This window comes from Spodoptera frugiperda, chromosome 7 (assembly GCF_023101765.2).
Source record: "Spodoptera frugiperda isolate SF20-4 chromosome 7, AGI-APGP_CSIRO_Sfru_2.0, whole genome shotgun sequence".
NCBI classification, from domain to species: domain Eukaryota; kingdom Metazoa; phylum Arthropoda; class Insecta; order Lepidoptera; family Noctuidae; genus Spodoptera; species Spodoptera frugiperda.
In genome coordinates this window covers 2,626,667-2,651,792 of record NC_064218.1, presented here as the reverse complement: position 1 = coordinate 2,651,792, position 25,126 = coordinate 2,626,667, and the positions used below count along the sequence as shown (strand labels likewise).

At 37.2% G+C, this 25,126-nt stretch overlaps 2 protein-coding genes across 7 annotated transcripts in view; one reads left to right on the top strand and one right to left on the bottom strand.

Annotated features, from left to right (window-relative positions):
- Positions 1-2,894, top strand: part of LOC118265857 (dnaJ homolog subfamily C member 13) — a 29,112-nt gene extending 26,218 nt beyond the window's left edge. For all 5 annotated transcript variants that reach the window (XM_050694647.1, XM_050694648.1, XM_050694649.1 and 2 more), the window contains 2 exons: positions 206-431; positions 772-2,894. In XM_050694647.1, coding sequence (XP_050550604.1) covers positions 206-431; positions 772-845 — 300 coding nt within the window. In that variant the 3' untranslated portion in view covers positions 846-2,894. The remainder of the gene's footprint in view (positions 1-205; positions 432-771) is intronic.
- Positions 2,895-4,698: 1,804 nt separating this feature from the next.
- On the bottom strand, positions 4,699-18,701 carry LOC118266498 (tyrosine-protein kinase receptor torso). Of its 2 annotated transcripts, none has more exons than XM_050694775.1 (15): positions 18,200-18,701; positions 14,197-14,227; positions 13,474-13,616; positions 11,480-11,729; positions 11,146-11,213; positions 10,660-10,804; positions 9,888-10,057; positions 9,478-9,601; positions 7,242-7,390; positions 6,860-7,049; positions 6,488-6,653; positions 5,940-6,371; positions 5,571-5,708; positions 5,200-5,385; positions 4,699-4,902 (listed from the first exon to the last, which is right to left on the bottom strand). In XM_050694775.1, exons 1-15 carry the CDS (start codon positions 18,374-18,376, stop codon positions 4,791-4,793), a joined length of 2,481 nt encoding a protein of 826 aa, XP_050550732.1. In that variant the 5' UTR covers positions 18,377-18,701; the 3' UTR covers positions 4,699-4,790. The 2 variants fall into 2 exon arrangements, with proteins under 2 accessions (XP_050550732.1, XP_050550733.1); XM_050694776.1 differs by having other exon boundaries at positions 6,860-7,046.
- Positions 18,702-25,126: the final 6,425 nt, after the last annotated feature.

Here is a 25,126-nt window from a genome sequence, read left to right as displayed (position 1 = left end):
TAAATATCATTTATAATTTAGATAACGTTTGTAAAATTTGAAAACTCAAAAAGTTTAATCTTGTGTATATTTCGGTAAACTGTTAACGTTCGTGTCATATAATGATTATCTTCATAATTCGATCTTATACAATCGTAAAATTTTTACTATATACGACTTAAGTCAACGCCCAAAATCATTAACCTCAACACAAAAATATCCACAGGCACTAGAAACAGATTTAATAGGCGAGCTGCTGTCTCTCCTGGAGACTCGCCTTGATGGAGCGACGGCGGCGCAGTTAGTACGGGCTCTGAAGGCCATGGCGCGGTCCGCGCTGCACGGCGAGCGCGTCAAGGCCGTGCTCGCCAGGTCCACTGTCTGGGAACACTACAGCGCGCAGAGACACGACCTCTTCATCACCGCCGCGCCGCAGAATAATTTACTCACAGGTACTCTTGGAATTAAGGAAATTACTAAACTTGTATGGGCAATAATTCTGCATTAAATATAAAACCTTCCGTAAAAATCGCTGTTATTCATTAGTGTAAATTTTGTGAGAATCTATTCAGTAGTTTTCTTTTACAATAAATTACTTAAAATAGTAGTTTATTGCGAGTAAACATAAATAGACTAGAGATTTTACGAGTTTGTTTTGTGATGGGTTCAAAATAACTGATTTCTATGCTCTATAACTATTGACATTTTTTAAAAAAGAAAGATAGTTTTAGAGTTTAGAAATATATCGTTCAAGGATCATTATTTATCATCCTCACTATGTGCCCTCCTTAGGCGCCCCGCACACGGCGGGCTACCTGACGGCGCCGCCGTCCAGTATCCCGGCGCAGCCGCCGCCCATCGACTGACCAGGCAGCGCGACCCGTACCCAGCGCGACGGTACTCTCCGCCTCACTACAGACACACGCGTGTTTCTGAAACAACACTACTGCTGACCCAGACAAACGCTCAAGTAAGTCTTCTGTAGAATCTCTAATTACCCAAATAATTCATTCGAAAAGAGGAAATTTGTTGAGGACAAATCCTCCGATCAAATTATTGATGATTTTATTTTTTATTAATTATTTATCTATCTGCTATTGGAAACAAATCATATTTTATGATCAATAAAAAGTTCAGCCTTTCAGAAACTGTGTTAGCGAATTTGTCTTGCCGTACTCCGCGGCCTATCGCTATAATTGCAGTGTCAGATATCGTCACATTTCGATGTATTATAGCAATACTTGTAATGCGCTTAAAGTTTAAATTCGCGTGAACAAGGCAAATTCAATTGTACTTATGTAAAAATAGTTAAGCTGCTGCTCTTTTTATTTTCTAAGTGGTTTGTCGATGTCTCATTGTAAATTAAAAAGTATATTATATGAACACAACATCCGACCAGTGTGTGGTACACTCGAAGTATTAACAGCCAAAGTTATGTGTATGTAATTCTGTTCGTCTAAAATAGAATGTGTATAGAAGTTTGATCTCTAACGAAAGGCAAATATTGTTTACATCATTCCTAATTACGTTAGCGACATAGGTTTTTATAAGATTCGCACTTTTTATATGAATGTAGATTAGTGAATAATAACGAAAGATGCGCACTTTAAATAGTGCTAAACAAATAATTATTATTTGCTAATTAATATAAATGATACTCTATATTGCCGGCGATTTATGTACCAATGATAATTGTGATTTTATGGCAATATTAACTTAGCAATTGCAATAATTCGATGACATATAGTCATATTACCCAGTGATGATTATAAGTATGTTATTTTCCTGAAATCCGCATCGAAACAGATCGTCAAGTAAAATTACTGTTAAAGTTTTAATGTATAATATTCATGTCAATAATGTAATAGAATTCGCACTTTTTTACGAAAATAGTATTTAAATATATGTATGTATGTTTGTATGTATGTACCTAATAGTCTGTGCGTACATGACATAGTTCACTAGTACAGTTTTTATATGTGTATTCGCGACATATAAAGGCTTTCTTGCCATGTTTAGTTATATTGAGACTGAAAATCAATTAAATAAATCATTTTAATTTCGGCACTAAAATATGTTTTTAGATATACAAAGTCTTTGAGGCTTTTGGTAAAACATTACATTTTTTTTTCGAATTATCATTACAAAAAATGCAATTTATTTTATGTATTTTAGATTTATTTTTACATTTCTTTTGAAGACCCGTTGTAAGGGATATACAGCTGTTTTCTTATTTGATAAATTCATTATTAGATAATTTGTAGCTTTCTAACAAACTGATAATTAAATAAAGCGTATTGTACGTAGCTTTATCAAAATATAATTATGTATTTACATCAAAATTATGTGTGATATTGTAAAGGAAATTAAAATGTTTGGTTTAGTCATATCATAGAGTTTTAAGGCGTTTATACTTTATGGAAATTATGATGCTCTTATGTTCGCTCATTGAGTACGTCCTAATAATATAATATGTATTATAGCTATATAGTGTGAGTGAGTACCAACTACTGCGATATGTTGATAGCTAACATACGCTGGTATATCATTTTTAATATTATGGTTCGTTTGTTTGCCTCTGTACAAAGCTTTGTCGTTTTATTTTCTAATGTGCCAGTAGTGGGAATAGTCGATAAATTGTGATAGTTGGTACATCACTAGTATCGATAATAAAGGAATGTGATTGGTCGTGATGTGGGTGTGTCTTGTATTATTACTTTTATAATAATGTGTATTGTAATATACGGAGTCGTGTTGGCAAGCTTTAAGTGTGTGGTACAGGGCACACGCACCACGAAGGATGTATCGGAGGCACCATGATGGAAAAGCGAGGTGTGATCATATGGATATTTTTATATCTAGAGATAAGTTATATTGCTGTAAAATATACGAAGTTAATATATCAATCTATCAAATGTTTTATTTATTTCACATCATTAGCCTATAAGTAGTCACTGCTGATCTTAGGCCTCTTCTCAGACGGAGAAGGTTTGAGCATTAATCACCACGCTTGCTCAATGCGGGTTGGCGATGTCAAACTTATAATTAGAAATTATAAAAGCCCAGGTTTCCTCACAATGTTTTCCTTCACCGTTTGTCAGTGATGTCTAAATAATCTTAGAAAGTACATATAACTCGGAAGAAGTCGCATTGGTACTTGCCGTTGGTAGGTTTCGAATACGCACTCTCTTGCATAAGAATGCCACCACGACATTGTCGTGACATCGTAAGACATACTAAAATAATTATTATGTTTTTCGGATTATTCACGTTATTATTTCACAAGGAACTCGACTGGTTTCAAGCCATGCTAAGAGGCTCATATTCATGAGCAGCATTCTGCAACAGTCGCCGCATCGTGTGTCATTATTTTAGAAATCGAATCGAAGGTTGGTAATTAAAAAGACATATTTCTGCACACATTTTGAATGTGTTTAGTCAGTGCTTTATTTATTACTTTATTATTAATCTTATGTAAAATTTAAGTACAAAACTCAATACTTATTTACAAAACTAATCCTTATCACTTACTTACTTCTAAGTAAAACATAGCTCAGAACATTTTGTTTACAAAAGCATCTTTAAAAGAAATACTTTTTCTTACAAAACTATAGTTTGTACATCATTTTAATTATTAAACACACAAATTAGTTAACGTTTAAGAAATTGAACTTCTAGTCCAATTCTACATGATTAGCAAAATTTTTGATAAAAAAAAAACAATGTTCATATTTCTATTGTCATGTTAATCTTTATGAAAGACAAGTTGCATTTCTCGCCTTCAATACTTAAATTACAAACAACTAGAGCGAATAGTTGATATCGTATCATTTTATGCATTTGTCATTTCACACACATTTATTTAACATTAGCTTCTGCCATCGTTTTCACCCGCGTTTTCGTGTGATAATAAGTATCCTATCACGCAAGTCAGCTCATACCCTGTCTGTATATAAAATTTTATCAAAATACATTCAGTAGTTTCAGTGTGATTGATAGACAAACATTCAAACAAACAAACTTTCACATTTATAACATTAGTGTGATGTTTTAGTTTCAAGCAAAATTTTCGTCAACAGTCGATTGTTGACAATTGTACGAGTAACCTTATTTATTTAAAATTCTATTTAACTATCTATATAGCTACAGTTACGTATCACAGCACAACACAGCAAGTAAACACATTATTTTATATACATTTCGCACCTAATATTTATATTGTATTGCACCTAATATTTATCACATCATAGCCCTCATTTTAGATATAAACAATAGATTGATAATTTAATCCTCAGACTTTGTAATGAGTTAGGCAACATTTTACAAATCTGAATAATTATCTCATATTTCTGAGTGTCCAGTCCGAGTTTTTCTCCTATTCAATTGCTTTAACATTTTTCAACGAGCAGCCAGAGCACCTGATGGTAAGCAATCGCTGCCGCCCATGGACACTTGAAACACCAGAGGCGTTACAAGTGCGTTACCAACCTACCAGGGTTACGAATTTCAAGGGTTATTGGAGAATCGGGGATTGGGAAGATTGAGAAGGGGGAATTGGACCTCAAGCGTTGTTTCAAGTCGGTTTTCTGCGAGGCCGTGGTATCACTCCGATCGAGCCGGCCCATTCGTGCCGAAGCATGGCTCTCCCTTTTTTGATTAACTACGGTTTGTGCAGGTCATTTACGCGATTGAATAGGAGAGAAAACTCACCCTAGCACTCTTTAATAAGGTTTAATCAAAGTGTTGATGTATCAAATACTTCATTATTTTCTTGAAAACTAAATGTACTCTGTTCAAGTATTGGGAGCTAGTCAGGAAGCGGGCTGCGCGCTGAGCGAGTCGGGCGGCGACGTGTAGTGGTTGCTCTGCGGCGCCTTCAGCGGGCGCTCGTACGTCTCGCCGCGGGACCATGCGCGCTTGCCTCTGTGTATCATCCAATACATTAGTGAATAAATAGAACGCGCACTACCTATATCTGACAGTGTTACAAACATAACATAATTAAATGTAAATAAAACTTAAAAAGAAATATAACATAGTTTATATTTCTTGCAATGTCCAGATGGCGCCACTGTCGATTATGGAACTGACAGTCTGACCACACACGGTATCAAATGTTTCCTTGCCAATGAGCATTGGACATCAGGTAGTTAATCCTCGTAGTTCATTTAATAGTCCTCAACACCAAAAATAAACATTTTTAAAGTAATGGGAACTCACCTCATCAGCATCTTAATGTATCTGTGGTGTTTGGGCGTGGGCGGTGCGTCGTCTGCGTCTATCTCGAGCGACAGGTACTGGTTAGCGCACGCGCTGTTCAGTAGCTCGTCCAGGCGTTGGTGCAGGTCGGCGAACGTCGGCCTGTCGCGGGGGTGCGTGCGCCAACACGATAGCATTATGTCGTATCTGCGCATATTGAAATAAAAGTAAGTATTGAAGAATGGTAAGTTATCTTAAGTTTTTATTTTCTATTCTACGAGTGCTTTAAATACAAAGGTCTGTAAATGATGTTCCGATTGTGCCCAGTGGCGAATCATTGAATCATCCATTTTAATGATCAACAACTGTAATAGGTACAAAAGTATACTTACAGTTGCGGGCTGCAGTTATTAGGCCTGGGCATGCGGTACCCAGCTCGAAGAAGTCGCGGGAGTCGAGCGGCCGGCACTGCAGCGTACGGTGAGCCACCCACTGTCGCCACCTCCCATACCACCACACCGAACGACCAGCTGAGACAAACACAAGTTGTTTTGGTAAGTGTTTTATATTTTATCTCAAAGGAATATGTGTATATGTGTGTGTTGTTAGAAAATAGCTTTTCTGCAGTTGTCTTGTTCCAGAAAGTGTTAAACTTTTCTCCAGGTTATAAATCTTGACATCAGAAGACAAATCTTTTCTTACCAAGAACGTCTACTTTTTAGCAACATGCTTATTACCTAAATTATGCAAATAATACTCACACATCACTCTGCGTAGTATATATCCTCCGCGTCAGCGACTCCAAGGCCATCCACCGAATGGGCATCTTGCCGTTACCCTTCTGTTTGTACTGGTTCTCTTCATACACATCCCTTGAAAGACCAAAGTCTGCTATCTTCAAAGTCCTGTCTGCTGTCACCAGAATGTTCCTGGCTGCTAAGTCTCTGTGGACCACTCTGTTCGCAGCTAGGAACTCCATACCCATCGCTATTTGCCGGCAGAAAGAGAGAAGGTCTAAAGCAGTGAGTTCTTTATCGCAGATCTCTTGTAGCTCATACAGTTTGTTGACGACTAGCTTGGAGCTCTCCATCTGCGCTTTGCACTTGAACAAGTCGTTCCTATAGTCCGACACGTCTATGTTGTTGTTGTAGTATTTCGCGTTACGTTTGGACAGCATAACGTCCCATGTGCATCTGGAAATAAGTAAAATGAAGAATAACTGGTAAACTATCAGGGGCTTTTCATTTTGAATAAGTTTAAAAATAAACCAAATAAAGTGCTTTTAATCTAATACGGTCTGTTCTTGTACCTCAAGTAACTGAGCAAGTCCCCTCGACTGCAATACTCTGCAATGATGAGCGGCCTCCTGCCGCTGCAGCAGCCCACCAGGCTCACGAGGTGCGGGTGCACGCCCACGCTCTTCATCAGCTCCATCTCTGAACGAAATGATCGGATTTCCTCCAGCGATGGGAAGTCTATTAGGGAAAGAGAAAACTTGTGATCAATTGCTGCTGTTTTGCTTGCGAACCGAGTGAATAAGATTTGTTTGTTCTTTTCATTGACGTTTTGTGGGGGTGATTTTATCCGCAAATAAATGAAAATTGTTCAGAAGTTCTTTTTGTTTATTCAGTTTTTATTTACACCAATGACATGGTGTCTCTCGTCATTTCACCAGCTTTACCTTTTAGCATCTTAACAGCGACGAGCATGGAGTGCGGCGCGAGTGTAGCCCTGCGAACGACACCGAACGCTCCTTCTCCAATGACCTCGTGCAGCACGAGCTTGTCTGCCCGCACCTCCCACCGGTCTTCTGTCTCGCTCCATACTTCTAGCACATCGGTGTCGCCTTCTTTCAACGGTTTGTCGTCCTGCTGAGGCCGTTAATTGGGCCATTAGTCTAGGTGGTTTAGTTATATCCTCTATTGAGGAATGACATTAAGAAGAATTTTGGAAGAATAATAAAGTTCAGATTTTTGGAAGAATGATTAAGTATGTATGTTTTGAGTTTGGATTCATCAATTCTTTGATCTTAAGGACTAAGTGCTAAGGTTTGTGCAAGTTACCGGTTTGTAAGACGGCACAGGCAGGTGGTCCCTGCGGCGCCGGCAGCGACACAGCAGCGCCAGCGCGGCGGCCGCAGCGCAGCCCGCGCCCACGGCCGCGACGCCCGCCCCGCCCGCCTGCTCCGCGCCCCGCGCCGCCCCCGCAGTGTCTGACCACGTGCAACACTATACCACGTTATTCTCATTCTATTACATCTTATATTCATTAATGTGAAAACTAGCATTAAGTCACTGATCTGAGATCTTACAAGTTTATACTCAAAGCTATTGTATGTGTTTTCTATGATGTGCAGTCTTAAGGTACGCGTCCACAGGCCCGCATCGTACGCAACCCTCGCATCGCACGCAACGGATTTTAGTTTGTCTTGTATAGAAACTCATACAACTGCGTCCACTGATCCGCATCGTACGGACCGCATTATCGGCAATATGCGGTGCGTACCGATGACGTCATACGGAATGCGTGCGTTCCGTACGATGCGGGTCTGTGGACGCTTACCTTTATCGTAAAACAAGTAGTAATGTAATAACGATGGTTTTAGTATTGCAGCTGTAAGCTGGTGGCCATCACCAGGCGGCACGTATGTACTATGCTTAGTTGTACGTAGATTATGGTATAAGAAATTGTTTGTTTCGTAAGAAAGGATTTGGTTTCTGTTGCCTATTGTGTAGTGGGCGTAAATAGAGTGTATACTGCTTTCTGTATGTTGTATAATGATTGATGTCGCTCTCTATGATATAAGTCATACAGGATACAGATAAAACGATAAGCTTTTGGTTATTATATCAATCTGCATGGTAGAATAATCGAGTATACCCAAATTGTTTTTGATAAGTTTCTCATTGTGGTTTAGTGTTTTAGTACTTACATTCCGAGAATTAGTAGATAGGTAATTTTATTTTCATTAATCTTCTTTGGATTGAAATAATGGTCTTTAGCAAGTTCAATATTAAGTACCATACCTCATTTTGTTGATTCTATGCATTAAGACCTTGATTACATTCGGGTATCTCTAAAAGCAGTTGTGCTTAGTTATCGTGCTATTAGAAAAACTACAGCTAACTCTAACGGAGCTGCGGACTATCTAGCTTGTTTACCGGGGCTCCAGCTCGAAAAGCAGGAGTAGGAACGGGATGGTTTTTAGTCAGTAAAAGTCTGACACTCTCTTTCGCTTCGCCCAAGGCGGGAAAAGTAATTGGATGATTTTCTCCCCTCAAAAAAAGTCTAATCTAGTAACTCTAGTGCGTATTTCTTATGTGTTAAAACAGATTTATATTTCTGAGCATTACACATCATAATATTAATTTATTAATGGTACCTTTTGGTGAACTTTGGTATCTATAGGGTGGTTTGTTGTTTCTGGGATAATAAAATTGTGAGGCACATTTTTTGCTTTTAGAAACTTCCAAAATCATCATATTCTAGACACACGAGCAGTAGAGCTTTCTCAGTTTGTTATGTACTTTGTTTATTTTATGTGTAATCTTATGTATAAGATGAGTAGGGTGCACGAAAAATGCGTTAAAATCAGTGGTGATAGTTTATTTCCTTGTTATGTGTAGGATGAATAAAAATGCAGACGAGGGAATTGTGAAGTTTGATTTTATTGTAATAAGGTTGGTTTTCAGGTACAGTCAGTGTCTCGATGCTGTAAGTATATGAAGGAAAAGGGTTGCATTTTTTTTTATTAAACATGTAAACGCGACCAGACGTATCACCTGATGGTAAGCAATCGCCGCCGCCCATGGACACTTGAAACACCAGAGGCGTTACAAGTGCGTTGCCGTTGTTTTTGGGAGTTAGGAATTTAAGAGTTGTTGTTCGGGAATCGGGGATTGGGAAGATAGGGAAGGGGGAATTGGGCCTCCGGTAACCTCACTCACACAACGAAACACAACGCAAGCGTTGTTTCACGTCGGTTTTCTGTGAGGCCGTGGTATCACTCCGGTCGAGCCGGCCCAATCAAATCAAATTGCATTGAGTTTATTTGTTGAATAGGTAATTTAGCAGGACGTCTGCTAATATGTGTTAGTATTATTGAAGTGTTTTGGTGGCGACCAAGCTTCCACCTGTCTGTTGGAGAGTCGCCTATTAATGTCTCTGCAAGATATTGCATATATGGGAGTGTGGGCGACTCCTATCGCCCCCAAACTTTGTTGTCTAAAGGTGTTGTTAACGCTGTTCTTCCTGATCAGTATTCTTCATCCACGTCTGTGTAGTGCAGAGTGAACTTACCAGGGAACTGGGCCTGTCTGATGGTGGTAGCTGTCTTGTTGCCCAGCTTGGACCTGATGGCCACTTGGTACAAGCCGAAGCTGTTGTTACTTGTCACGTTTCTGAACACTGCTTCTGTTACATCCTGTAAAATAATATTTCGAGTAAGAAATATTTGAGGAAAGAATAATTTAATGCCATAAGTAAGTTATATTTAGTTAGAGTACGTCTTGATGAATCTTATTGATAAAGTAAGTAACTTTTACCAGCGGCTTCAGCGGCGTTACCCGGGAAAAAAAGTAACCCATGTATGATTCCAGACTATAATAAATCTCTGTGCTAAGTTTCATCTAAATCCGTTCAGTCTTGCTTTGGACAGCGGTTGACATACAACCCCTTTTTAAATGTAAAGTATAAATAAGTAAACTAACCCCAGGCAAGATGATTCTCTGTGTTTCCACTTCATCCATCCATAGAGACACGTTGTATAAGTCATGGAGAACATCTGGCCTCGCCCAGCTCACGTGCACCTCCCAGCTGTCGAAGGAATCTTCTATCGCAAATATTGTGATGTTTGTCGCCATTTCTGGCTCCATTGGGGCTGGGAAACGAAAGTAACAAAAGTTTTTATCGTCGCCCGACCACGAACTAGACACGTGCAGGACCGGGCGTACGGCGCGTCGCGTTCCGTTCCTCAAAGAGCCATCAGACCACTACAGATGGGGCGCGGTAGGGCTGAGGCCCAACCTGGAGCTGCGGACTACATAGAGGGTTGCGGTCTGGCTTGAAAAGCATGAGTAGGAACAGGGTGGTTTTTAGTCAATGAGAGTCTGATCATAGGATGATTTTCCCCGCATACAATGTGTGTTTTTATTGTAATTTTACTGTTAAAAGTAGATTTTACGATTTGAATTCTGTCGCCATATCAAAAAACACAATCGCACCATATCGAAATGGGAAAATCGCGACATTATTTTCCTAATTGCATCATTGTGGAATCTCCACGTTTAAGGATTGGTATTAGGACCCAAAGTTTGGCTCAGATTTAGTAACAGTTAAGAGCTGCTACTTATTCTGTCAATAATACCAATTTCTTAATACTAGAAGGTAGCCAGTGGTACGTCGGAACGCAGATCTATACAACACAATGTGTTTGCTTTTGTGTCTCATAAACTAACAGATGAGACTTAATGGGGCACTTACAAGGAGGACAGTCGCCAGGGTAGCAGAAAGGAGTGCGGTACGTCACCTTGGTGGTCCCGTACATGCCAACTACTTCCATGATGCACTCATCTTCCACAGGCAGCCTGTCGAACACCACATATGGCTCGATGTTTTCATTGTTTGGCTGAAATTAATATAAACTCTTCTGTGAATAATTCTACCATTTTACCCCACGTCTAAGATTTATATGAAAAAAAGAGTCTAAGATTAACACGTTAACTGCCACATAGGTCACCGGTGATCTACGTTAGTGGAGGATTTGCCTTCAACAGTTTTCTGATGGCAGTTAAAGGCTTAAAAATTGAGTGATTATTTTTGGAGTTTTTTCATGTAGTATTTTCTTAGGCAAAAATAATTTTAAAAAGATGTTTTCCTTTCAATCTCTTGCTCTTGCTCTCTCTATATTTATTTACAAGTTTAGGTAGTTCACAAGTTCTATTCTATTTTGACCAAAACGTAACTCACCCAAATTTTCTTCTGTTTCAAATTCGACTTCCCGCAAAAGTTCAAAACATCGAAGCATACATCAGCATCTGTAAGAAAAATATTTTCTAGAAACTAAGTACATTTCTTCTGTCGAAATTATGTGATTTTTTATTATGACTTGGATGAAGATTTACTATCCTGTGATATCGAAATTGTTTGAAACATAGGTCGATACGGCCTTGCCGACTGTTCAAGCTTATGATTATTATAAGTCCCGTGTCTATCTTGAAACTAGCCGAGTATTTTTACAAACAATTCTCGTAGTTAGCCGTACCTACTTCCTAAGTACTTTTTTAATTGGATAAAGTCTTACCTCCACTAGTATTCCATGTGAACCTTCCATCCAAGACCGAAGGGTCCACAGTGGGGTGGAAGAACTTTTTAATTTCGTACGTTTTGTTCTCTTGAGCCATAAGTCTGTCGTGTGGTGGCAGTGTGTCACCTCTCCTCCACTTTACTGGTGATCCATCTTTGAGTTCCGTGCTCCATATTGTGTAGTTAACCTGAGGAGTTATGGGCATCTCTTCGAATTCACCCCAAGGTTCTATAATACTGTGTTGTATCTGTAACAAATCAATTGATTTGTAGATAGAACCCTTTTTAACCGACTTCCCTGGTGAAAGTAGGAGGTTCTCAATTCGGCCGGTATGTTTTTTTTTTATATAACTGCATTCTACCTACTTCGAGTATAGATAAAATTTTTAAAATTAAAATGCAACCCGTTGCAATTGGTAGCTTAGTTTTATAAATCATCGGACTTTCCGGTGTCATAAAACCTATTTTTGAAAAAGTATTAATTAAAATACGTTTTGCTAATAATGTTAACGTTCTTTTAAGGAAAATAGGTATCCATAGGGACCTTTTATGTGTGCACAGACTCGTATCAATAGTAGGTAGATTTACATTCCTGTAAAATGTCATTTTGGAAATAACAGTTCTTTCATGGATATAAATAAACAGTGTGGGTATATGAAACGCTTTCCCGCCCGCTTGTTGCGTTATCTGCGAAACCCGCATTGACGTACGTACGAGTGCGGATAAATTGAATGGATTCATTATGGTTACAAAAATATGACAAATTATTATAGATGCGTATGGAAATTCCTTTGTTATTTACGTCATTAAACTTTAGGGATTATTTAAAAAATCTATATTAGGTAATGGCGGACTATCGTAGATTGAATAAATAATAAGGAAGGTTTGCCTCAGGACGTACAATACACCGTATGGGGAAACCTCTTATGACTTAATTAAACCACATATTTGTTATCATCTTGACTGGCAATATACGAAAAATTAGCGAAATAGGCCCAGTAGGTAAGCCAAAAAGTGCATTTTTCTCTTTGAGCTAATTTGAACACTCTTTACAAACACGGCATTGCGACTGCCGCGCCACATGTCTGTAACATTTCTAGACAACCTACAACATTACAGCTCTTCTGTGATCAAGGTACATGGAGCTGTTCATACAGTTGGATTATTTAGTTGTATTAGTAATGCTTCTGTAGATGTAGTATGAGTGATCTCCATACTGTATATATAGAAGTAGGCATAGATAAACGATTTCGGGAAAAATCGTGCGCAACGGTACTGGAGAGACAATGGCTAGACTAATCAGATCACGCAACAGGTGGGACTGAACTCTGCAACTTGTACTTCGAAGTAACTACAAATAGCACATTAGCAAATATAATAAATGCTTCACGGCCATAGTAAACAGGTACATCAGGGTCCCATAAGGTGATCAATGATGTCATGTGTGAAATATCCCTTCGTAAATGTTATTTATGTACTATACTATTATACGGTAACCTTAGTACGAGTTTGTTTTACGTTCAACGAGATCGAAACGAGTGCGCGTTCGGCGCTCTTATTGGTTTGTTCATTCGCGCCGGCCAATCAGAGCGCCCTCAATACTATGCAGAAGATGATTTATTAGGCACATATCACAAATGATTTTTCGTCACATTATCATTACATACAAGGATTCTCTAAACTGCACTGATTGATTGATAGTTAACTTTTTCATCGTCTCTATTGTTATGAGGAGGTGTGCTCAATTTTGGATTTCGAATCATCCAACTGAAAATGGGAGAAATAACGAAAACATCGTACCAAACCGGACGATACAGAGCGGATGAGTACTTATTAAAAGTTAGATTTAGATTTCAGCCATGATCGTCCCACTGCAGGGTAAAGGCCTCCCTACCCTCCTTCCACTCCTCTCTGTTTAAAGCTTTTTGCGGCCAATCAATTGTCATAGATGTCGATGTAGTATTAAAAACGTTATAAAAGTTAAATACTTACAAAATAATCGTCATTGTTAGGATGTGGCACTAACGCCACAAGCTGGAAGTTTTCTGAAGGCTTTATCTGGAACCAGATGCTCTTGTTCCTCCAACATCGTATCCTGACGTGTGGAGATAACTGTGGCATACTTTGTTCTGGAGCTAGGATAAAAGACGACACATATGTAATTAGTATTTATAACTGACTAACTAACTAACTAACTAGATCTGTGTCTCCTCTGATGTTGCGGGTGGCCAAGGGCGGCGCTTATCATCAGGTGAAACGTCTGTTTGTTTGTCTCCCCCTTCGGGGATTAAAGGCGTGAATTCCATAAAAATTAAATAAGTACAATCTGTGTTTTTGAGATTGTGTTCTGGCTTTGCGCCATCCGATACATTTCTCTGCTCGGCATTCCCTATTGTTGACTGTCAGACAATGCCTTAAGGCATTAAGTCCGCTATTCACTGTTATTTGTGTGACTATAAGTATCCGCAACGTATTTGTGATACGTCTGATGTATGCAAGTGTGTTTATATATTGGCGTTCGCTTGCCATCAGAGCTCTAAAATTCCCCAAAGTATAGTGTATCGATCTTAGTGCTTTTATTGAGAACTGTGAAGTTGGAAACCCGTTATAATATTTTTTACGAATAAGGTCAATTTCTGTCAGTTGCGCTTATAAACTCCGAGTTTTGTTTTATGCTAAGATTATTAATTCAAATACGAAGATACTGATACTAACCCCAGTAGTTTTCCATGCACCTGTTTACTGTCTGAAACAAAAAGAAAAATCGATCAAATTTAAAAACCAAAAAACGTCTGGCGTTTACTAGCTCTGCTGGGTAAACGACCTCTTTTCAAGCTTCAAGTAAAACAACCACGATTCACGATGTTCGATTTGGGTGCGAATTGTGATCTTTTTATATTCTCGAGTTAATACAAATTATTGTACGAAATTCAACTATCAATAGTAAGCAGTAATTTAGTTAATTCGGTGGAACTTAATGGAATCTACCTAATGGACAAAAAATTATCGAATATAATGGAAAAGTACTATGCTACAAAGGATACTTGCTATTCTTTCAGACAACAAATAAAAAATGTGGAGTGCCTAGACCAGACGGATAAAAAATAAAGTGAATCAACAATTTATCAGTTTTTATAACCTTTACATAAAGCGCTGAAGAAATCAACACGCATTAAAGGATTATTTTACGAATTCAAGCGTCTAGCAAACTTCCGGGCACGGTTATTTACGAGGGAATTACAAATATATGTCCTATTTTAACGTTTTTAAGGTCTCTTTTAATAGAACAAGGTATGAAAGTGGAAGTGTTTGGGACGTAAAGCGACACGTTCCAATATGCGCGGTTGAATCATTGCAGCGATGCACAGTTTGTCAACAAACACACAGAAATACCACAGAACGGCGAACCTGAGGGTATTATACGAGATTCTAATTATAACTAATTAGACCATAGTTCACGTCTGAAAGTCTGAAAAAGTCTATCTTAATTACCAAATTTTTCGCTACTAAATTCTGGTATCATTGGAGATTTTTTCGAAAAATGGCTAGCCATGATATAGGGGCAAGAACGCTTTGGAACCGTTGAAAATAAAAGTGTCTATTTTATGTAAGAATTGATACCTGTTAGCGTTCTATAGTATGAACTACCCCTACAGGACCAGGTGTATAAGTAACATATAGTTCATACATAAATTGGGTAAACGTATCCATCACACACAATTCCTACAGTTATCGATATACAGCGTGCGTAAATTTCTCCAACAAAGACAAAGTACAGAGAAAGTACAACGTTAGTTGCATTTTCAATCGTTGAAATAGTAGTTATTCATACAGGTCACACCGAAGCGACGCTATGTAGATCATTTACCTACGGCACACGTTCGATGCCACGTCAGACCTGGTACATGATGTATTTTAAGTACTCTAGTAGGATTTACTTAACTATCTGGGAAAACATTAGTATACCTTGTTTATTTCATGATCACAAATCACGATGGTCCATTGCATGATTACGTGCGATGGCCAAGTCGATCTATTTTATTTAAAACGTAAAATCAATGTAATATTGATATGGTAACAATTTACATAATAACTTGAGACAGAAGGTTCCTTAAGTAGGGACTAAATAAAATAACCCGACTTGGTATTACATGGATCTCACAACTTTTTACGGTAGAAAAACTGATAAGGTGCGAGACTTGGACTTTTTTACAGAATGTTTTTGATGGTATATCTTATTGCTGAGGTACGCGATGATAAGTGTGATGATTAATTGACGTAGTTTAATGTAATATCTGTCACGTATATATGGTTTATAATTTCCAGGTCTTATCATCTGCGTAGTAGGTACTGTGATGTTCACTAAAGTGTTCGTTTCGTGTTCCCATTCATACCTTTCGCTTAGTTCTGTACATTATGCGACAATATTAATTTTAGTTTTAATGACTTCCACTTCCACCTGCAGGAATGCAAGTTATGCATTCAATTGCATTCTGAACTATTTCCGAGACAGAAACAAGAGAAGTCGCCCACAATCCCCAGTTTTGGGTATAACTGGACTAAGCTACTGAACTCAAATGATGTTCTTCATTTTATTCAGGTGATCCACTGCTGGACGTGTCTTTGACTGGATTGTAATCTAGGGAATAAACCTGGTCTTAATAGTTACTGGTAATTAATGAAGGGGGCGGAGGATGTCTACTTAAAGCAGGATTTTTGGTGTCAACCAGTCCTTTTCTTCTAAACAGCTGTTATTGAGGACAATTTTTATCAATTCAATCAGATTTGTATAAAAATGATTAGAGAGTTCTTGCAATAACATAATATTACACAGGTTTTGATACGTCATGAATGCAGTATTCCATTTTAAGACAATCTTTTTTCAGAAGATAAAATCAACAAAGAAATTCCCAATAGGAAAACCCAATCAACGTTTCCAGCAAGATTAGGTAAAAATAGTCACTAAAAGCAATCAGATGGTAAAATACGATTTATCTTTGAAAGAGTGCTGATAATATCAATTCAGAATCTCGTAGTATCACACACACCTTGATGCCTGTATTACAATTTGCGTCATTGCTACCGTCAATTGATTTGATAGTGAGTTGTGACAAAACAGAACATTCAAGTTCAAATCTTTCAGTGTCAATGCCGACAGAGTGCTATACGATAAGCACTATTATACAGGATGGAAATGATCTAAAGAGAATTATTGATTATAGTAGTTATACAAACTTTAAGGTGCCTTGTAAAAGTTCTTGTTTGGACTAATACGTTTACTCCTTATATTTAAATTCAGCTCCAATCTTCTAGTTTATCATGCAAACATTTCTTCATTACTTAGCGGTTAGGAAATATTCTGTATAACTTTCAAGTTTTGGCAAAAGGTCCAACCGAATAAAGAATTGTTTTTGGAGATTTTCAACAGAAAATTTTGAGCTATCGATATTCTTGAAACACGCTGTAAAGACAAACGAATTCTGACTTTTCTCAAATAGTGACGTAAATAAAGTGGCGGTTTTCCCGCTTCCACACCCTTCTTCTGCCTTCTTCAAACCAAGCAAAGGTAAAAAATCTTCAAGTTCAGAAGAGGTTGACTATCCTCTTTTTGCAAATCCCATCCATTCCCATCCGTGCATATGCTACTAATCAAAATTCTTTGTTTAGTTCTTGAAATGTAATTTCTTTATTTGGAATCTACTCCAGTGTTATGGTTCCAGGCATTCAAATTATTTATTAGGGGTATAGTAACAGCATCCTGTATATTACCAATACCTATACAGTTGTTTTATATTATTCGCAGTAACTGCAGTTAACATTTTCGGCCTATTGATTGCTGGTATCGGTCGAAACGTAGCCGGTATCTGTCTGGGAGTGATCGCAGATAACTATCACCTTTACCCTATATGAGCTGTTCCAATATTATCAATGAATATGTTTATGTTATGCACTTCTTTTGTCACATACATCGATATAGTAATCTCCACACTTACAATTACAATTAACTACTAATTAAGTATTAAGAGAGTGTTAATTTGTCTTTTAAAAAGATGGTGAGAAATTGCTTCACGTGATATTTTTTTTTTGTATCTATATTGTGTTGTCTGATAAAGTTAATGAACTCAGTTTTAATTAGATCAATTACTTATTTGTACTTGTTTTTAATTGTAGTGTTAATAAATTACTGAATTAAAGTTCTGATTTTTTGGAAATATTTTGTTTGCTACAAAAATAGCACTTTTCATGACAACAATTTTAAAAAAGGTATTAGTGCAGTGATTCTTTATATTACAACTTGAGTTCTATGATTTAATTTGTTTGCGAGTAGAGGTAGGTCCATTAATACTTTACGTAATATTGTTTTGATGTAATAAGATGCATGGACGTATTAAATGATACGCCCACTTGTTATCTACTGATAAGGAGTCATACGAGTTTCTCCGACATCTCAATATTTTTTCATTTATGATTGTACCGCGATCTTAACAGTGCGACAATTTTACTGATTGTGCTTTAATTTTTTTTTGTGAATTTCCTAAATGGTTTTAGAATATTTTTCCGCCATGAGATATATTTTTTTTAGTTTCTTCGTTGAAGGAAGAAATTGGAAAAATCTTTATTTCTTCCTGTTTTAAAAGGTTAACTTTACTCTTTTTATAAATAAATGTAACCAAGGGGTAACTTTAAAATTGAAAATTATTAAAAAAATATGTCTTACCACATTTACGAAAAATTCCAATTGTGTGCACACGTCTAGCGCCAAATCGTTTAACTGAAAGTCCGTAAATATTTTACTGTTTTCACCACCCGTCGGTTTTCCACTCACATACAGTGTCAAAGTTATTTGTTTTAGCAAACATAATGCTATGTAGCGTTCAAACTTTTTGTAATACATTTTAATAACAACTTAATTAAAAACATGTAGAATCAACTAAAATCACACATCACCTAACGAAAATATAAATCACGAAAAAAAAGAAAAACAAAATATCTCAATTCGTAATTTAAATTATAGTTTTTTTTTTTTATTTAAAAAGTTTGTTCGAAAAAAGTAAATAATCAGAAAGAAGTTTGATAATATTGCGAACTTTTTTGCTCCGATAAATAAGAGCGATAAAGTACAGTCGCGTGCGGTAGCGCGGTGCTGCGTTAGTTGTGCCTTCGCGCCGCCCCTCAACTCGGAACTGGGGCGCCACGCCACTGAGCTTTACACCTAACCGTATCGCAGGGTGCCCGAAAGCTCTCTTATTAAAGCGAAACTTCTACCTAATATGCGGCATTCCCATTCAACTTCTCTTGTTTTGAAATAAAGCAAAAAATGGTTCTTCGAATCACAAACGAATCGCCGAAAACGAATTTTTGTCTCAAGCACATTAAAATTTGTGCGTACGTGATAATAGGCATGCATTGTTCATCTCTGTGAAGTAAAGTGATTTGTGTGCAGTTTTATTTTAAAAACTGGCTGATTTGTCATTCCTACACGTGGTAACATCTCCGTGTTTGCCTAAAGGGCTTTACGAGCTACGTCCTTTTATGCATTTTATTTTTATTTTTAGCGAAATACTAATGAGGTTTGCGTATGCGTCTGATTCCATCAAATAACCTTACTATTGGGTAGCATGTGTCTTACCGTTAACGTGATCTTACGAAGAAGATAGGTACTTTCTATTGTACATTATACAAGATCACCTTTTTTATTGTTAGTGTATAGTGGATGGCACTAAGAATTGAGACTAGACTAGATCGATACAGGCTATTTTTGGTAGTATGACTGTTAGGTCTATTGTTATCAATTTGAATAAAATAAAAAGTCAGGCAGTCGTGCCGATCTGTACGTGTCTTAAACTTGATAGCATCGCACGTGCCATCCCAAAGTTATTCCGAGGACATCGCTCGGAATTGAACTGGCTAGTTGAAATTGTTTCAAAGTGCATTTTTATTTTAGCGGTTACTTATTTCACAAGAGTAGCGTAGATGACTAATTTTTCTGGTAGGTAGATTATTTTAAAATATTAGATACTTATATTTTCTTACGGAAACAAATACGTAGAAATGACTTTTTCTCCCACTCCTAAACTTTGATTCGTTTTACCTAAGTATTGTTATCTTATATGGCAAATAAAAAACATGTGTCTAATATTTTATCATTGAATAACTGACGTACTTAATAGTAATTTAATTTTCAAACCCCACCCGTATTTCCCCAGAAAGAAGAAAGAGCAACAGCAAGACTTGACAACCGTTCCTCACCAGCTTCCTGTAAGAGGGCATTTCGTTTTACTCACCTGAAAAAAAATACAGAACTAATAACAGATGAAAATATTAAAACTAGTTTTGCTGTCTTTCGGAAAATAATATGATTTACTTTAGCCTGAAAAGAAAAGTCCTTTGCGGTCCTTTGGTACTGCGGTCTTTTTCCTCCTTACTACACACAAAAAATATGCAATAATTACACCACATTAAATCAAATTTTGCAGTAGCAGTGATTCATCTTACAGTTTCGTAGTAACCGCGTCACATTTGAAGTATTTAATGAATAATATTGTTACGTGCTACGAATATTTGAACATAGTAATATATTATATGTTGAATATATTAAATTCAGCGGAAGTTAATGAACTATAATATAATTGCGCAATCGCAGACGGGGGCACTCCTAAGTATGTTAATTTTAACATTACTAGCGGATAGACTGCCTCGTGGTTGCGAGCGAGCTTAGAGCACGTGGTCTCAGGTTTGGTCTTTGGCTTAGGTACAAAGTACAATATATATGGTCACGCCTTCAATCCCCGAAGGGGTAGGCAGAGGTGCACATGCCACTGTACAATGTATACCCACTTTTCACAATATATGTTGTAAGTCCCATGTAATATGGTGGTGAGTACAAAGTACAATTCAACAAATAATTTGGTGCATTCTGGTATATGAAGGTCTACTTAAGTAAGAGCCGAGCCGTTTCCCATTTATGGTACATTCCAGGGTCTGTACTATCATTGAAAATGGAGAATGTTCTCGGATTTACTAAATTTTTTCGAGATATCTAATTTAATTTCGATATAGCTACACGATAACTCGATTTATTCGACTGGTTAATCGATTGATTAATTAATACATCATAATTCGTAATCGTATATGTAATTAAATAATTGATCTCGAAAGTACTTTTAAAAATATGTAGCCACATTATAAAAGAATCCGGAATTAAGTGTCCGCGTATTTTATGATTCAATAAAAAATATTATAATTACAAAAAAAAGAGTGTTCCAGAAATTGTTTTGGCATGCATTGTAACCTGTAAGGCAAGCTTGGTATCACACTTCACGCTATAATATATACACGCTATATAAATGTAAAAGTTTGTTTGTTTGTCCATCAATCACGCTGAAGCTACTGAATGGATTGTGATGAAATTTGGGCGTACAGACAGAGTATGAGCTGACTTGGGTGATAGGATACTTTTTATCGCACGTAACGCGGGCAAATACGCTGGCATAAGCTATAGTTTGTAAGGTAGGTTGGTGATAAGTTATACATTACTTAATTGCTTCGTTAAAGTTTATTTATACTGCCTTTAATTGAGACATCCAGTAATTGGTTCTAAAGAGATTTTGCGTTCTCGTTGCGTCAACACTAGTGTTCGTAGTCACAGCTCTTATAATGCTCCGGAGATGCGGACGATTTAACGGGTTACCGAGGCTCAAAGCAGGAGTACCTAAAAACGGGGTGGTACTTAATCAGGAAGAGTCTGACACTATCTCTCGCCTCACCCCAGGTGGAAGGACTTCAATTTTCCGGTGTTTTCATGGTTATATCTACTGTAGATCCTGGCTTACAGGAGTTGCAGCGGTATGGGAGGTTGTGGCGGGCTTGTCCCGTAAAAAAAGGCGGAAGAAGTCATAGATTGATTGTCCCCCTCAAAGAGGCTCTCATAGTATTTACGGAAACAGCTGCAGCCATATCTAAATGCACATACTCGTAATTCAAATGTCAATACAATTTTAATGTCATTTTTTACTTGTTATTATTTTTCCTTTCCATTTGAACTAGGTAATAATTATGTTTAAGGTCGTTGGACATATAAAGTTTAAATAAACCGGGCCCCTCGACACGATATGGTCATCTAGGATAGGAGCAGAAAGATCGTCTCGGTCACCTTCAGTGTTCCACCTTCTAGTATTAATTAGTTTAATGTCAATAAATCTTATTGACATTTAAGCGAAGGTATTATTATATAATGTAATAATAAATTGCACATTTGTATCAATTAGAGAGACACAGCTACCTATTTGAGGTATGTGCGCTTTAAAATTGTGGTGTTAACGTTAAGTCTTTAAGTCCTCGGAGTTCTGGACAATCTAGCCTAGATTGTAGTCCCCTAGATTATCTAGGGGACTACCGGGGCTCTGGCTCCTCGAAGAAGGAGTATGGACGGGGTGGTTTTTAGTCAATAAGTCTGAATGACTTCATTGGCTGATGCAAGAGGGGTATCTTGCATCACCCAATGAAGTCTTTGTATGATTTTCTCCCTTAAAAAAACCTATATTAAGGAAGTAATTAATTCTCTTTCGCTGCTTATTTTTTCATCATTCCTTTTCTTAATAACTTAATGGTGTAGCCAAAATAAAAGTATTTTACTAAAAAAAACTTTGTCAATGCTTATAATGTTTAATTAATTTTGGTCATTATACATCAGTAAGTAGGTATTTTACATAGACAATCGCGTAACTTGTGCAATTAAAATCAGAAAATATGCTATTATTATGATAATGCAGTATAAATGAGTTCCGAATTAATTTATTACCTTCCTTCTAATTTTGTCTGTTCGTTTATTTGAATTGAATAAGCTCCGAAACTACTGGACCGATTTGAAAAATTCTTTCACCATTGGAAAGTATCTTTTAGGGGAGAGACATAGGTTCTTTTATACCCTGATATTCCCACAGGGTAAAAGGACCTCGAAAGAAATCTTATAAAGCCTACCTGTACTATTTCCTATTCTATGACGCGAGTGAATTTGCAGACGGAAAGCGAATATAGCAATTAAAGAAATGAATATACATCGATTATATTAATTTCTTTCCTGCTTGACAGCTATAAATATAAGTAAAGTGTATGGTCTGACGTAAATACTATCCAGTCTTGCATTAGTATTGCAATAAAAACACGAGATGTCAATGAAATAACGATTTTAAATAATTAATTAGATTTAGGAACTAGGAATTATTAGTTTTATTTGCATAACTTTAGTGTCAATATTTATTGAGATGCTATTTTATCCTGACAACTTTTAGCTATACGCAAAGGTACAATAGGCTACACTTCTGTCTAATGAGTAGTTCCCTTAGGTACATATTGAAAATGCATAGTGAACCACATACTTTTTTTCCTCTGTGATCAGCAACGAATTAGTAATACCTCTGGTGTTATTAGCAATGGGTATTTTTTTTCAAAAATTACAAAAACACATTTTTTTCAAAAAATACCCATTGGTAATAACACCAGAGGGAAAATGAGGGAAAATCCTAAATACTTGGACTTCTCCTGCCTTGGGTGAGGCGAAAGAGAGTGTCAGACTCTTTCAACCTAGAACTTACCAGAACTTGAAACTTAGAACTTCTGCTTTGAGCTGGAGCCCCGGTAACCTGTTAGGTTGTCCACACCGATGTACCTACGTGACGGTTTTACCATCAGATGGCTCATACCTAAGCTTAATTAAAACCTTATTAATTGTCACTATAACTTTAGTACCTAGTACATAAATATAATGCTTAATTAATACAAGGATGCAACCGATACCTAGTATAAAAATAAAAACCGGGACTCTATACCTACGTCATTGTATTGTGAGTAGGTAAAGTACTGAATGACCTCTTGTGACCGCCACGCGTCGAGTTCACTACCAGCTTGCCACACAGCCCTTCCTCGCCATGAGAATATCTGAATGAATTTGCATTCATCGTAATCCCATAAAATACACGATTTCTTGTACAATTTACATTCCACCATAACAGAATTGAGGTCTTTTCAAGTATTCAGGTAACGGGATACGAGAGACAAAGATTTGGCGACGGGATTAACGGTGTATTTACTTAATTGAGAAATTGTTTGTTTAAGAAAATAAGTCCGCGCCATTTTTTTTTAATGTACTTAATGCGTTAATTATTAATTATTTTTGGTAAGTGTGCGACTCTCTGCGTCATAGTTTCTAGTTATGATGATGTATAGAAAGAAATCGTGTTACATTTTTTTATTAATTTACGTCATCAACACCATTGAATTGAGTTGACCAGTCTCATCGTTACTACTAATTAGCTCTAGTGTGAATAGAGAGATGATTGTATACGGATGATATTAGCAATATTAGGTAGGGAAACGCGGCGTCTATGAACTCATCAACAATGCACATGATGCTCAAGCTTTTAAAAAAGATGTGAGTGATTACATTAGCTGCCCAGTCGGTATGTGTTATGTTAAGAATGCATGTCGAGAAAATCCTCTCTTTTTTATCAGAAAACTACAATTTTAATTGCATTCTCCTTCTGCATCACTTAAGTTAATGACACTTGACGAGGCATTTAAGGTCGGCACGGAACGCGACGTCTCGCCAACGACCTCTACCGGGCATTTAATAGACCACATCTAATATAAGAACTAGATTCTAGATTGTTAATGTTGTAGTTAGTCGTTCTTATGTATAGGTGGTAAATATTCTATCGGCGCCGGGCCCCACAAAAACACTAGATTTTGAAATTATAATGTCCGCACACCTCGGTGTCGGACGAATGAAATATTTGACTTTGGTATAGGTCGACGACTTATCTCTTGTCACTAGTAAAGTTGTCAAACAATCGGTTATATTTTGTATGTGTATTGAATTTGAGAGAAATGTAAGTGGGACCGTAAGTAACGGATTGCAGCTACGGTACTCGGTTGTGTAGCTTTAATTATTATAAAGCCACCGTGATAACAATCTGCAGATAGCAAATGATTGCCAATTACTAAAACTGTTTTGACATGGAATAAAGACTTGGTACTCTGCTGATTAACCTGTTCTTTTTTTTTTATTGCCTGGCAATACATGCGGCCCACTTACTGATCAATAGTGGACGTTGTTCGCACAAATGTACGAATGCCACTCATCTCCAAGACGATCTAAATTGGCAAATGTGAGCTTAAAATTGAATCGGTGTCGATTCAGTATTTGGGTGATTGTGTTATCTGAAATATTATGAGCATGTTCGATTACCTAAATACTTTATATTTACACGTGGAGGAAGTAAAAGGAATATCTGCTTATATTGAGAATTGTGACTTGACTTGTAAACGCAGAGTTGCGCTCTACCAAAGTACTGTTGCGTACAGCGTGCGTTAACGATACGATATAGGTACTATGTTTTTATGGTATAAGCCGGTAAACGAGCAGACGGATCACCTGATAGTAAGCAATCACCGCCGCTCATGGACACCCGAAACACCAGAGGCGATACAAGTGCGTTGCCGGCCTTTAATTTTTTTCAAATAGAAAATAAATAATATTGAAGCTTGATGCCTGAAAATATTGAGACCGAGTTACAGTCTAAAATAACATTGTTAAATCAGGAGAGACCGAGCATGCATAATGTATCGATGTTTGTCCCTGATGAGG

Coding starts and splice junctions, on each gene's coding strand:
- LOC118266498 (XM_050694775.1), bottom strand. CDS start 18,376: ATGTATTACAAAAAGTTTGAACGCTACATAGCATTATGTTTGCTAAAA. Junction 10,805..11,145: donor TGAAACAGAAGAAAATTTGG/GTGAGTTACGTT, acceptor TATTAATTTCAG/CCAAACAATGAAAACATCGA. Junction 9,602..9,887: donor AGAGAATCATCTTGCCTGGG/GTTAGTTTACTT, acceptor ATTATTTTACAG/GATGTAACAGAAGCAGTGTT.